The 15,716-nt window shown below is 44.6% G+C and overlaps 1 protein-coding gene across 2 annotated transcripts in view; it reads left to right on the forward strand.

Annotated features, from left to right (window-relative positions):
* The window catches only part of LOC106611225 (neuronal PAS domain-containing protein 3), a 478,408-nt gene that overhangs the window by 412,989 nt on the left and 49,703 nt on the right, over positions 1 to 15,716 (forward strand). For both annotated transcript variants that reach the window (XM_014211204.2, XM_014211210.2), the window contains one exon: positions 9,900 to 10,077. In XM_014211204.2, coding sequence (XP_014066679.2) covers positions 9,900 to 10,077 — 178 coding nt within the window. The remainder of the gene's footprint in view (positions 1 to 9,899; positions 10,078 to 15,716) is intronic.

Below are 15,716 nucleotides of genomic sequence, written 5' to 3' on the forward strand. Positions count from 1 at the left end.
TTCGTAATATTAAACATTCATGAAAATAAAAGTGTTTTACATCATTTAAAAGCTTAACTTCTTGTTAATCCAGACGCTTTGTCAGATTTAAAAAATGCTTTACGGCGAAAGCACACCATGCAATTATCTGAGGACAGCGCCCCGCATACAAAAGCATTACATACATTTTCATACAAGCAAAGGCGTCACGAAAGTCAGAAATAGCGATAATATTAATCACTTACCTTTGAAGATCTTCCTCTGGTTGCAATCACAAGGGTCCCAGCTACATAACAAATGGTCCTTTTGTTCGATAAAGTCCTTCTTTATATCCCAAAAAAGTCAGTTTAGTTGGCGCGCTTGACTCAGTAATCCACCGGTTTCCTTCGTTTAAAATGCATACAAATGAATCCCGAAAGTTACCAATAAACTTTGTCCAAACAAGTCAAGCAACGTTTCTAATCAATCCTCAGGTACCCTAATATGTAAATAAATGATAACATTTAAGACGGAGAATAGTATGTTCATTACCGGAGATAAATTACGAAGTGCACTCCCTCACCGACGAGCACCACAACACTACAGCCAAAATGGGAGCCACTTAGAAAAACTACAAATTCTAGCTAATTAAAAAAAAATAATCCTGAATCTCTTTCTAAAGACTTTTGACATCTACTGGAAGCCCTAGGAACTGCAATCTGGGAGGTTTTCCATTGATTTTCCCATAGACAGGCATTTTAAATGGTGTCACCTCCAAAAAAAGAATTCCGGGTTGATTCTCCACGGGTTTTTGCCTGCTATATCAGTTCTGTTATACTCACAGACATTATTTTTAACAGTTTTGGAAACTTTAGAGTGTTTTCTATCCAATACTACCAATTATATGCATATCCTAGCTTCTAGGCCTAAGTAACAGGCAGTTTACTTTGGGCACCTCATTCATCCAAACTTCCGAATACTGCCCCCTAGACCAAAGAGGTTAACTTAACAAGAAATATGTGGAGTGGTTGAAAATGAGTTTTAATGACTCCAACCTAAGTGTATGTAAACTTCCGACTTCAACTGTATCAGGTCGGATTCAGTAGTATAGTATCCAGTCCTCTCCTCTCCAAGCCTCCCATTTCTCCCTCCTGAAGTGACAGGCTTTAGTTTGGAGCGAGATTAAGGCCTGCTGGAGCAGTGGCACAATGTGGTATTATAGGCTGAAGAGAGAGAGAGAGGGACAGACAGACAGACAGAGAGAGAGAGGGACAGACAGAGAGAGGGGGAGGTGGAGAGAGGGACAGACAGATAGAGAGAGCGAGAGAGAGAGAGAGAGAGAGAGAGGGGAGAGAGAGAGAGGGAGAAAGAGAGTGAGAGAGACTGACTGCTTTTCCACTAAATCTGTATCTTGGCTGTCACAGGCCTGTTAAAGGTTACTGTAATCTGTGACCACTGTAACACTTGAGTGGACTGGAGAAAGCCCTCTGCAGTTAACATGGAGAGAGAGAGAGAGAGAGAGGGAGAGGGGGAGAGAAAGAGGGAGCATCATCAGAGCGTATACAGTTCTGATCTGTATGTCTGTTTGGTTTGTGAAATTAGAAGACCTTGTCATTTGGCTGACAAATATTACTTTGCTGCCTTGAGCTTGGCAATGTCTGCGTTATCCATCATTTTCATATGATGGACTATGTTGGCATCTTTTTTTGGGGTTCTTGAAAGCATTTGTGTTATTAGAGAAATTAAGTATAAGGCTGACTTCATTCTCATTCCTGGCGCTGGTGCTTTTATCAACACTCGATCGTCAATCATTTACAGAATCAACGCCGAGAACATCTTTTGTGATCTCATATTAAATTTCCCCCGAATCCACCCCTTGGCAAAAATTACTCACATCGTTAAAAAATATTTAATTAGGCTGTAGTTTATACAGGTCTCATGGGGGAGTGGTGATTTGCATGAAGCAGGTCGCCCTATGTACTGTGTGAGGGAGATTGGATGTGAGAGGGGGTTCAGCGGGTCACAGTCTCAGCCAAGGACCACCATTTGCCAAGGTCAGACAGGTAGCTGGGTGCTTCCCCTGGGTCCTGTCCAGCACACAGGGAAGACAGCTCCAATTGCCATTAATTACTAGCTTCCTTTAAGCCATTGAAAGTCTGTTTTTATTTTAAAATCCTCTCAGCTTCTGATGCCCACGATGCTACAGCCATATCTGTGTAGCCTTTCCATTTGTTTTGGAACCAGGCGATAACTAGAGATATTCACTAGAGCCCTGGTTATTAGATATTCTGCATGACGAGTGGTGTGATACCACTCTGGCATAGAAAACACACACGCACACACCCACAAGAGATGGGTGGGAGGACACTGCTGCTTTGGCCCTCTATCCAAGTGATGCTGGTTTGGCCCTCTATCCAAGTGATGCTGGTTTGGCCCCTCTATCCAAGTGATGCTGCTTTGGCCCTCTATCCAAGTGATGCTGCTTTGGCCCTCTATCCAAGTGATGCTGCTTTGGCCCTCTATCCAAGTGATGCTGCTTTGGCCCTCTATCCAAGTGATGTTGCTTTGGCCCTCTATCCAAGTGATGCTGCTTTGGCCCTCTATCCAAGTGATGCTGCTTTGGCCCTCTATCCAAGTGATGCTGCTTTGGCCCTCTATCCAAGTGATGCTGCTTTGGCCCTCTATCCAAGTGATGCTGCTTTGGCCCTCTATCCAAGTGATGCTGCTTTGGCCCTCTATCCAAGTGATGTTGCTTTGGCCCTCTATCCAAGTGATGCTGCTTTGGCCCAGTATCCAAGTGATGCTGCTTTGGTCCTCTATCCAAGTGATGCTGGTTTGTGACACTTGAGACCACAGGTTTCTTACTCTTCTGTCATTTAGACAGTATTGAAGATTTGCAGTATTATCAAAGCTGGTGGACCATCCCTCCCTCCTTCCCTCTTTAGTTGAATAAATCAGTAATAACATAGGTCTGGCATTAGTTATTTAAACCCTATAAGAACAGCAGTTTGCCATGTTAAGAAAAATATATATTTTTTAATTAAACTTCCATAGCTTTATGCCAAGTGTTATCAATTGAGGGCAATGTAATATGAATCATTAATACAAGAGTAATTATACTCTATCAACCTTATAATTTTCCATTTATCTAATGTTAAATGCAGTAATTCATTCTGAACCCTAGAGCCAACATCAATTTATTTGATTAGTACTTTACAAAGTCACACCGATATTTTAGAAGTGTGGGATGTATTTGATATTTTTCTCCCTCCCAACAGTCATCTGAAATGTTACTTTCCTCATGGGATGGTGCTCTATAGAATGATAAAATGTGATCATTAAATATGCACGTTTGAAGGCTTTGATTAACATTTAAGAGCTCTTATAAGAAAAATATTTACTGAGTGTACAAAACATTAGGAACCCCTTCCTAATATTGATTTGCACCCCCTTTTGCCTTCAGAACAGTCTCAATTCGTTGGGGCACGGACTCTACAAGGTGTTGAAAGTGTTCCACATGGATTCTGGCCCATGTTGACTCCAATGCTTCCCACAGTTGTGTCAAGTTGGCTGGGTGTCCTTTGGGTGGTGGACCATTATTGATACACACAGGAAGCTATTTGATACACACAGGAAACTGTTTGATACACACGGGTAACTGTCAAGAACTGCAACAGCATTGCAGTTATTGACACACTCAAACTGGTGCGCTCCACCAGGGGCGGAGGGGTGGAGGGGGATAGGGGGAGGGGGGATAGGGTGGAGGGGGGGGATAGTGTGGAGGGGGGAGGGGATAGGGTGGAGGGGTGTGTGTGTGGGAGGGAGGGAGGGAGGGAGGGAGGGAGGGAGGGAGGGAGGGAGGGAGGGAGGGAGAGGAGGGAGGGAGGGAGGGATACACTACATATACAAAAGTACAGTGCCAGTCAAAAGTTTGGACACACCTGCTCATTCAAGGGTTTTTCTTTATTTTTACACTATATGTACAAAAGTATGTGGACCCACTTTTAAATTAGTGGACGTGGCTATTTCAGCCACACCCATTGCTGACATGTGTATTAAATCTAGCACACAGCCATGCAATTTCCATAGACAAACGTTGGCAGTAGAATGGCCTTACTGAGCAGCTCAGTGACATTCAACGTGGCACAGACATAGGATGCTACCTTTCCAACGAGTCAGTAAATAACATTTCTGCCCTGCTAGAGCTGCCCTGATCAACTGTAAGTGCTGTTATTGTGAAGTGGAAACGTTTAGGAGCAACAACAGCTCAGCCACAAAGTGGTCACACAAGCTCACAGAATGGGACCGCCAAGTGCTGAAGCGCGTAGCGCGTAAAAATCTTCTGTCCTCGTTTGTCAAAATTACTGCAGAGTTCTAAACTGCCTCTGGAAGCAACGTCAGCACAATAACTGTTCGTCTGAGCTTCATGAAATGGGTTTCCATGGCCGAGTAGCTGCACACAAGCGTCAGCTGGGGATAGATGGAGGGTGTTAGGGGGCAGAGGATGTTCTACGAGCAGGTGTCCACATACTTTTGGTTATGTAGTGTTTGCAGATAGATAGATAGATAGATAGACAGACAGACAGACAGACAGACAGACAGACAGACAGACAGACAGACAGACAGACAGACAGACAGACAGACAGATCAGACAGACAGACAGACAGACAGACAGACAGACAGACAGACAGACAGACAGACAGACAGACAGACAGACAGACACTGTCCACTGAAGAGAAAGAGAAAGAAGGAGACAGAGAGAAAGAGAAAGTGAGACAGAGAAAGAGAGTCAGAGAGAGAGAGAGAGAGATAGACAGACAGAGGGAGAGACAGATAGACAGAGAGAGAGAGACAGACAGATAAAGAGAAAGAAAACATACAGGAGGCAGGCTGTCTAACAGGTGATGATATTTGACAGTTCTAATAGAGCAGAACATTTAATAGAGGAAGATGATATTTCTGAAGCCCTAAGTAATTAAGAGGTTTCCTTCTTTTAAAACGAAGAAGCGTTAAGTACTGCCTTTTTATGTTTGGTGGTGGTTGAATCAGGTGTTTTATATGACTATGTTCCTTCCTTCCTTCCAGCCAGCCAGCCAGCCAGCCAGTCAGGTGTCAAAGGCGTAGATATTAATAAGGGATTTTCTACGGAATAAGCATGTTGCTAATGATGCCTGGCCCAGCTGTGCTCCAACCCTGACGATACCACACACACACCAGCCTAAATTACAATGCAAATGCAGCCACTGTAATCCATGTGTCCTTTCTGCCATCACAGAGTATAATCTGCTGCCTCTCTTGTAATAGACAACACCGGCCACTTTACTGCCCACGACGCAACACAATGAATATTTGAGCCTATATTATTTCTGCCCCGGCTGCGCATTGTTCTCATCTAGTCATCAGAAGAGATTAAAGCAGATGACTGCATTGTTGAGCCAAGGCTCATTCTAATACAGTTAAAATAGTCATTGGTCGTGTTCATGAATTATAATGGGCCACAAAAGGTTTGTCTGCCACCAAGACTGTGAAAGAGAGATAGAAAGCTTTTGGCTTGTTTCATCTCCATTCTGAAATGTATTCAGCAGGCAGTCAGCGCTGGACTGGCATTCACACTGACCGCACAGGCTGCAGTCAGCTCATTTATTATTCTAGCTTAATCCAGTTACAAATGGGAATCGCCATCTCTCATCCCTAGTTCGGTAATCCATGGTAGTGTGTTGCTCTTTAGGTTAAAGACTGATGTACAATGGTCTCTCTTTTCTAAGGGGGATGTGATTATGTCACTCCTTTATCTGAGGGGAAATTCAGCCATTTGTAATCTGTAGGAGTTCCTATCCCCAGCCACCAGACCTGGCCCCTCCACCTCCTCCACCTCCTCTGCCCCCTAACACCCTCCATCTATCCCCAGCCACCAGGCCTGGCCCCTCCACCTCCTCTGCCCCCTAACACCCTCCATCTATCCCCAGCCACAAGGCCTGGCCCCCTCCAGCCTCCTAGCCCCCTCCATCTATCCCCAGCCACCAGACCTGACCCCTCCACCTCCCCTGCCCCCTAACACCCTCCATCTATCCCCAGCCACAAGGCCTGGCCCCCTCCAGCCTCCCAGCCCCCTCCATCTATCCCCAGCCACCAGGCCTGACCCCTCCACCTCCCCTGCCCCCTAACACCCTCCATCTATTCCCAGCCACCAGGCCTGGCCCCTACACCTCCCCTGCCCCCTAACACCCTCCATCTATCCCCAGCCACCAGGCCTGGCCCCTCCACCTCCCCTGCCCCCTAACACCCTCCATCTATCCCCAGCCACAAGGCCTGGCCCCCTCCAGCCTCCCAGCCCCCTCCATCTATCCCCAGCCACCAGGCCTGACCCCTCCACCTCCCCTGCCCCCTAACACCCTCCATCTATCCCCAGCCACCAGGCCTGACCCCTCCACCTCCCCTGCCCCCTAACACCCTCCATCTATCCCCAGCCACAAGGCCTGGCCCCTCCAGCCTCCCAGCCCCCTCCATCTATCCCCAGCCACCAGGCCTGGCCCCTCCACCTCCCCTGCCCCCTAACACCCTCCATCTATCCCCAGCCACCAGGCCTGACCCCTCCACCTCCCATGCCCCTCCATCTATCCCCAGCCACCAGACCTGGCCCCTCCACCTCTCCAGCCCCCTTCATCTATCCCCAGCCACCAGGCCTGGCCCCCTCCACCTCCCAAGCTGCCTAGCCCCCCCCCCCATCTCTATCCCCAGCCACCGAAGCCTCCACTTTGCCAGCCTCCTGAGAGAATCTCATTCCCTTTAGCCCAATAAATAGAAGCCAGAGACTGTGTCCCAAATTGCACACTATTCCGTAGACAGTGCACTACTTTTGACCAGAGCCCTGTGGACCATGGTCAAAAGTTTGGGACGTAGACAGTGTCAGCCTTCTAAAGGAGACTCTGAAAAGACTTCTTTGCAATGTGTCTTCTTCTCTCTGTTGCTTCCTTATCTAATGCGATCCTAATTGTGTCATGATCTATCTAACAGAACCATACTGGTTCCTGATCTAAGTATCTTACGTAGTTGTTAGATACTATTTTTGACATACACATCTTGGAGAGACTGAAAGTTAGAGGGATTGTTCACCAAATTGCAAAATGACACATTAGTGCTAAATCAAAGCGTGGATTGCTGTCATACTTTGTCCATAGAGTGCTTACAGGATGTCACGACTTCCGCCCAAGTTGGTGCCTCTCCTTGTTCGGGCGGCGTTCGGCGGTCATCGTCACCGGCTTTCTAGCTACCACCGATCCACGTTTCTTTTTCCATTTGTTATGTCTTGATTGTTCACACCTGGTTCCCATCTCGTTATGATTATTTTCCCTATTTAACCCTCTGGTTCTCATTATGTTTTGTGCGTGATTGTTTGCTTGTCATCGTGTTAGTTGTTTTGTGTCAGGATTATTTATCCCTGCGTGGATTTTGACTTGTGAGTTTCTTCGAGAGTAAAGTACGTTATTTTACTCAGTTCTGTGTCCTGTGCTTGACTCTATCCTCACCTCCACATAACTGACACTGACACAGGCTAAAGAAAGAAATGTGTTGTTTTGTAGTTTGTAGAATTAGAATGCCCATGGTTTGAGGTTCTATATCCGTTCTACTCATTCTAATTCTATTGTTCATCCTGCCATTTGACATTTAATGAAACTATGAAGTACATACACTATTAGTTGCAACCACTTTTAATCAGCCTTCTATATTTTATGTTTTGAATATGTTTAATTCATTTTAAATCATGTTGTTGGCTAGATAAATAGAAAAGTTATACAGCAACAACAGTAAGTTCACGTCACATTTCACTTCTTAATCATTGTCTCTTCTTTGGAGTATCATTTATGAAGGACTAAATTGCTTCGAGGGATTTGACATGAAAGAGATTATCCCCATGTAATACTCTGGTCCCTGTAGACCCAACCTGATCAGTGAGCGTTGCTTGGCCAAACACCATTGTAACGCACAGAAGGAAATACCAACACTCATACACACACACTCAAGGAAATACCAATGCCATGTGATTGGATATTCAGGAAGGGGGTTTATAAACTCAGCAAAAAAAGAAACGTCCCTTTTTCAGGACCCTGTCTTTCAAAGATAATTAATAAAAATCCAAATAACTTCACAGATCTTCATTGTAAAGGGTTTAAACACTGTTTCCCATGCTTGTTCAATGAACCATAAACAATTCATGAATATGCACCTGTGGAACGGTCGTTAAGACACTAACAGCTTACAGACAGTAGGAAATGAAGGTCACATTTATGAAACTTAGGACACTAAAGAGGCCTTTCTACTGACTCTGAAAAACACCAAAAGAAAGATGCCCAGGGTCCCTGCTCATCTGCGTGAACGTGCCTTAGGCATGCTGCAAGGAGGCATGAGGACTGCAGATGTGGCCAGGGCAATAAATTGAAATGTCCATACTGTGAGACGCCTAAGACAGCGATACAGGGAGACAGGACGGACAGCTGATCGTCCTCACAGTGGCAGACCACGTGTAACAACACCTGCACAGGATCGGTACATCCGAACATCACACCTGCGGGACAGGTACAGGATGGCAACAACAACTGCCCGAGTTAGACCAGGAACGCATAATCCCTCCATCAGTGCTCAGACTGTCCGCAATAGGCTGAGAGAGGCTGGACTGAGGGCTTGTAGGCCTGTTGTAAGGCAGGTCCTCACCAGACATCACCGGCAACAACGTCGCCTATGGGCAGAAACCCACCGTCGCTGGACCAGACAGGACTGGCAAAAAGTGCTCTTCACTGACGAGTCGCGGTTTTGTCTCACCAGGGGTGATGGTCGGATTCGTGTTTATCCCTGAAGGAATGAGCGTTACACCGAGGCCTGTACTCTGGAGCGGGATCTATTTGGAGGTGGAGGGTCTGTCATGGTCTAGGGCGGTGTGTCACAGCATCATTGAACTGAGCTTGTTGTCATTGCAGGCAATCTCAATGCTGTGCGTTACAGGGAAGACATCCTCCTCCCTCATGGGGTACCCTTCCTGCAGGCTCATCCTGACATGACCCTCCAGCATGACAATACCACCAGCCATACTACTAGTTCTGTGTGTGATTTCCTGCAAGACAGGAATGTCAGTGTTCTGCCATGGCCAGCGAAGAGCCCGGATCTCAATCCCATTAAGCACGTCTGGGACCTGTTGGATCGGAGGGTGAGGGCTAGGGACATTCCCCCCAGAATTGTCCGGGAACTTGCAGGTGCCTTGGTGGAAGAGTGGGATAACATCTCACAGCAAGAACTGGCAAATCTGGTGCAGTTCATGAGGAGGAGATGCACTGCAGTACTTAATGCAGCTGGTGGCCACACCAGATACTGACTGTTACTTTTGATTTTGATCACCCCTCTTTGTTCAGGGACACATTATTTCATTTCTGTTAGTCACATGTCTGTTGAACTTGTTCAGTTTCTGTCTCAGTTGTTGAATGTTGTTATGTTCATACAAATATTTACACATGTTAAGTTTGCTGAAAATAAACGCAGTTGACAGTGAGAGGACGTTTCTTTTTTTGCTAAGTTTATTAGAGGCATAGACATATTAACAGCCTGATGGTTTTCCTTGTCATACCCAAATAACAATGGCAAATCCTGTTTTCATCCTAGGAAATTAGAGTGTTTAAAGGTTAGGGGATTTTATTTATTTAATTTTAGAACAAATTTTGTTAAGTTGAAATTTTGGGAGGGGGGATTTAGGAATTGGATGAGTAGGATGTTACTTCTGGTAGCAGAATTCATGTTGTGGTACACCTCTGGAAACTCACACACACACACACACACACACACACACACACACACACACACACACACACACACACACACACACACACACACACACACACACGGTGCTACTGTAATAATGACCCTCCCTGTCTCTCTGTGTCCCTCCCTCCCTGCAGGTGGAGCTGACAGGAAGTAGTGTGTTTGACTACGTCCACCCTGGTGATCATGTGGAGATGGCAGAGCAGCTGGGCATGAAGCTGCCCCCGGGGCGAGGCCTCCTTTCTCAGGGCACCGCCACCGAGGATGGCGCCAGCTCTGCCTCCTCCTCCTCACACGCAGCGACCCCCGAGCCAGGTGGGCAGAGAGGGAGGAGAGGGAGGGAGTGGAGAGGATAGAGATGATGGCTGGTGGAGTGTTTGGATGGGGAAGATGGGGAGGGGGTGTGGGGTGATGAGGAGAGAGGGGTGACAGGGGATAGGGTGGCCTTTCATGAAAATACTGTAAAATGTGCTGTCTTTAACATAGTTGAATATTGAGAGCTTTTGGCATGTTTATGTTGTTTTGTAATTGTGATACTTTGGTCATTTGAAGCTGGAATACCTGCTTTTGTAGTTGTTGTTTTTATAGTAAAGTGTTAGTACTGAGTTGCTGCATTTTATCCTTTTAATATCAAGTACCAACAGCTGTTAGCTTACACTCACTCAAACAAGTCTGTGAGGGTTTTCTGTTATGAAGGGTGTGTGTGTGTGTGTGTGTGTGTGTGTGTGTGTGTGTGTGTGTGTGTGTGTGTGTGTGTGTGTGTGTGTGTGTGTGTGTGTGTGTGTGTGTGTGTGACATGATATGTCTGAGGAGTGTTTTTAGCCATGCCCCAGATCCTCCCTCACAGGGACAGTGGAGCCCAGCCGTACTGTAACACACAGCTTAACCTGCCTCACTCTGCCTCCCTTCCCCAATTTCATTACAGAAGGAATGAAAAGAGGCGACATCCCTCATTGGAATTCTTTTCAGGCCTGTTATAGACTTTGCCTTCCAAATGTTCCCATTTTCATTGTGTTATACAGATGATAATTTAAGTATTAGGGGGAAATCCATTTATAAATTAAACAAAATGACTTGATATCCATCAGTCCCTTGGTTCATCAAGCTGTTCAAACAGGAGGAAGATTGGCTGGTCGGCCCGAGTCTTCGGAGAGATTCTGTAATTAGATCTTCAAAGGATTTATTATTTCCTGATTGGGGCTGTAAATGAATTGAAGTTCCACATTTTGTCCTTTTCGTGCATTTTTTTCCAGCAAGGAGATATTTCACACTGGCAGAGCAGTGGAAGAAGAGAGATTAGAGAGAGAGAGAAAGAAAGAGTGAGAGAGAGAGAAGGGAAGGAAGGAAGGAAGGAAGGAAGGAAGGAAGGAAGGAAGGAAGGAAGGAAGGAAGGAAGGAAGGAAGGAAGGAAGGAAGGAAGGAAGGAAGGAAGGAAGGAAGGAAGGAAGGAAGGAAGGAAGGAAGGAAGGAAGGAAGGAAGGAAGGAAGGAGAGAGTATCTAAAGAGCTTTAGGGCTCCCGACGTTGAGATATATTTGTCTACACAGGGACTCATTATGAATGGGCTGTAGGAAGAGACAAAGACCCAAGAGACAAAGACACCCAACTCTTTAACTCCTCCAACCCTTCCTGTCCTTTTCTCCCTTTCCCCTTTCTCGTTCTCTCTCGTTCTCTCTCTCTCATTCTCTCTCTTTTTCTCCCTCTTCTCCCTTTCCCCTCTCTCTCTCTCTCTCTCTCTCTCTTTCTCTCTCTCTCCCTCTCTGGGAGCTAAGTGAACGAAAGCAGTGTGCCAGGATGGGGGTTTCCAGCCTCTTGTCACCCCCCCACCCCAAACACACACCTCCCCCCAGCTCAGCTGTCCTGTTGTACTCCCTCTCTCAGCTCCACCAATGGATGGGGGATGTCACATCTTCTTCCCCAGCCATCCAGCCAACCAGTCATACCTGCAGGACAGAATAGTGTTATCAACAGTCTATTTTGCATACGTGCAGCAGACTGAGATTTGTCGGTTTCCTTCCCCTTCCCCTCTCCAGGGCATGTCAGCTTGGTAATAAAGATGTGTGTGTGTGTGTGTGTGTGTGTGTGTGTGTGTGTGTGTGTGTGTGTGTGTGTGTGTGTGTGTGTGTGTGTGTGTGTGTGTGTGTGTGTGTGTGTGTGTGTGTGTGTGTGTGTGTGTGTGTGTCAGAGCAGAGCAGACCTTTTTTATCTTAGAGAAAGTTTCTTTGATGAAGATGAGAGTGGAGCGGGATGCACTATCTGTGTAGTGATGTCATCATGAACACAGGTTGTTGTCGTTGTTGTTGTTGTTGTTGTTGTTGTGGTAAGGATCATCAGATCAGTCTTCCTCAGGACACACTGGTCCTCTGTTGATTGGTATTCATTTTTACTCCCACTAAAGTTCCACACTACAATCCTGTAGAGAGGGTCTCTCCATATTCATGTTTTAGAAAGTTGACCCCACTGTCTTAGGAGAAAACATGTTTCAAGTGTTAACTTCATTTGCCATATGTAATAAATGCTTCCTCACCGTAGCTCTCGTATTAAAAACAGCATTACTGGGAAGTATGTGTTGCATTGATGTCGCTATTCTTCTCACAGGGAATAGTGTCCAGTCAAGGTAGTGCAATTCAGTCTGTTAAAACATTCAAATTCATTCAACAATACTGTATTCATTTTGTGTAAAAATGAAAATTCAACTAATTGCCATAAGTAGTTAATTATGTGTCGCAACAGTCATCATTTTCCAAGGCTTTGACTTATGTTGGGCTCATAAGTCCTTGATTATTGTTGCTAATTATGCTATTAGTACAATGACTGTGAATAATTATTTGTAATTGTACACGTTTATCATAATTATGAAGTTACCTGAGTTTATTGTCATCTAAGTTTTATGTAATTTAAGGGACAATTATAATGACTTTCTCCAAGGACAGAGCTGCTCTGAAGCTGTGGGCAGTAGAGCCGTATGGGCTGGGGGGTGTTGGACGGTGTTGGACGGTGTGTGTGTGTATACTGTATGTGTTAGTGGTGTGTGTATATGTGCTGGGCTGTGTGTGTGTGTGTGGACTGCATGAACTCCTATCCCAGTAGGTTTAACCTTTGATTTGTGTGGATCCTACTCTAGCCTTTAACAGGTGTCTGCTGCATGTGACATTTGAAATGTAAATAGAGCTCTTTACCAATAGCCCCAGAATCTACCTTTGTCAACCCTCTCTCCTCCCCTTTCAAACACACATACAACACACACACACACACACACACACACACACACACACACACACACACACACACACACACACACACACACACACACACACACACACACACACACACACACACACACACACACACACACCGATCTTAAGTCATGGTATGAGGGTCTGAGTTGGGGGCAAGGTTCTTCACCTTTTATTTTTTTAATTGTTTTATTGAACCTTTATTTAACAAGGCAGCAACACATGACAACACAGCATGGTAGAAACACAACATGACAACAACATGGTAGCAGCACAAAACATGGTTCAAACATTATTGCGCACAGACAAAGGGCAAGAAGGTAGAGACAACAATACATCACACAAAGCAGCCACAACTGTCAGTAAGAGTGCCCATAATTGAGTCTTTGAATGAAGAGATTGAGATAAAACTGTCCAGTTTGAGTGTTTGTTGCAGCTCGTTCCAGTCGCTAGCTGCAGTGAACTGAAAAGAGGAGCGACCCAGGGATGTGTGTGCTTTGGGGACCTTTAACATAATGTGACTGGCAGAATGGGTGTTGTATGTAGAGGATGAGTGCTGCAGTAGATATCTCAGATAGGGAGGTGTGAGGCCTAAGAGGGTTTTATAAATAAGCATCACCCTGGTATGTGAAGAAACATATCTCAGTCAGAAAACAGTATTAACTCTATAGGCATACACTAATCCTGCAAATTCACACAATATTTATTATGGATTTGATGTACTGGAATATATGAAATCAACCCTATGTGCTAATAATACAGTGTTAAACCACTTTAACTTTCTCTCAGTTATTATATTACAAAATGATTATACTAAAGCAAAAAATAGCCATTTTAAAACAAACGTGCTCTCATAGTTTAATTGGATTTTTCAGAGTACACATTGAGCCATCAGAGACTATTGTTGTTAGACTTTTCTAATGACTTTTCTAACTAAGACTAGATGAGGTGCTGTTTACAATAGAGCATGATCAAATGAAGATAATGGAAGAGTTGAGTGACAACATAAGAGCTCACTGCCCTGATGTGAAATTCTTCTCATCCTCTGCATTAATATCTCTCATATTTTAATATCAGCTACGTTTAAATCAAACTTCTGAAGTGATCATTATCATTGAGAATGTTAGAATAGATTTTTACAAGCTGAAGTTTGAGGCCTAGTTTAACTTCTCTAGGGCCAGTGGGACGATTTCGTCCCACCTACGCAACAGCCAGTGGAATCCCGTGGCGCGTTATTCAAATACCTTAGAAATGCTATTATTTCAATTTCTCAAACATATGACTATTTTACACCATTTTAAAGACAAGACTCTCGTTAATCTAACCACACTGTCCGATTTCAAAAAGGCTTTACAACGAAAGCAAAACATTAGATTATGTCAGCAGAGTACCCAGCCAGAAATAATCAGACACCCATTTTTCAAGCTAGCATATAATGTCACAAAAACCCAGAAGACAGCTAAATGCAGCACTAACCTTTGATGATCTTCATCAGATGACACACCTAGGACATTATGTTATACAATACATGCATGTTTTGTTCAATCAAGTTCATATTTATATCAAAAACCAGCTTTTTACATTAGCATGTGACGTTCAGAACTAGCATACCCCCCACAAAACCTCCGGTGAATTTACTAAATTACTCACGATAAACGTTCACAAAAAACATAACAATTATTTTAAGAATTATAGATACAGAACTCCTTTGTGCAATCGAGGTGTCCGATTTTAAAATAGCTTTTCGGTGAAAGAACATTTTGCAATATTCTGAGTACATAGCCCAGCCATCACGGCTAGCTATTTAGACACCCACCAAGTTTAGCCCTGACCAAACTCCGATTTACTATTACAAAAGTTTGATTACCTTTGATGTTCTTTGTCAGAATGCACTCCCAGGACTGCTACTTCAATAACAAATGTTGGTTTGGTCCAAAATAATCCATCGTTATATCCAAATAGCGGCGTTTTGTTCGTGCGTTCAAGACACTATCCGAAGTGTAAATAAGGGTCACGAGCATGGCGCAATTCGTGACAAAAAAATTCTAAATATTCCATTACCGTACTTCGAAGCATGTCAACCGCTGTTTAAAATCAATTTTTATGCCATTTTTCTCGTAAAAAAGCGATAATATTCCGACCGGGAATCTGCGTTTAGGTAAACAGAGGAAAGAAAACAAAGCATGAGGTCGACGCGGGCATGAGCCTGAGTCTCACAGTACTGTAACCAGCCACTACCCAAACGCGCTACTTTTTTTCAGCCAGAGCCTGCAAAGCCACGATTCAGCTTTTTGCCACCTTCTGAGAGCCCATGGGAGCCGTAGGAAGTGTCACGTAACAGCAGAGATCCTCTGTAATGGATAGAGATAATCAAGAAGGGCAAGAAATTGTCAGACAGGCCACTTCCTGCATGGAATCTTCTCAGGTTTTGGCCTGCCATATGAGTTCTGTTATACTCACAGACACCATTCAAACAGTTTTAGGGTGTTTTCTATCCAAAGCCAATAATTATATGCATATTCTAGTTACTGGGCAGGAGTAGTAACCAGATTAAATCGGGTACGTTTTTTATCCAGCCGTGTCAATACTGCCCCCTAGCCCTAACAGGTTAAAGACTGTATGTAAAAAGTATAGATTGTGTAGTATTCAGAATGGTCTTCCATGCGCGTGCGCGTTTGTATTACCTCTTGTCCTGGGGAATAGGAGAGGAAGGGAACCT

This window comes from Salmo salar, chromosome ssa09 (assembly GCF_905237065.1).
Source record: "Salmo salar chromosome ssa09, Ssal_v3.1, whole genome shotgun sequence".
NCBI lineage: Eukaryota > Metazoa > Chordata > Actinopteri > Salmoniformes > Salmonidae > Salmo > Salmo salar.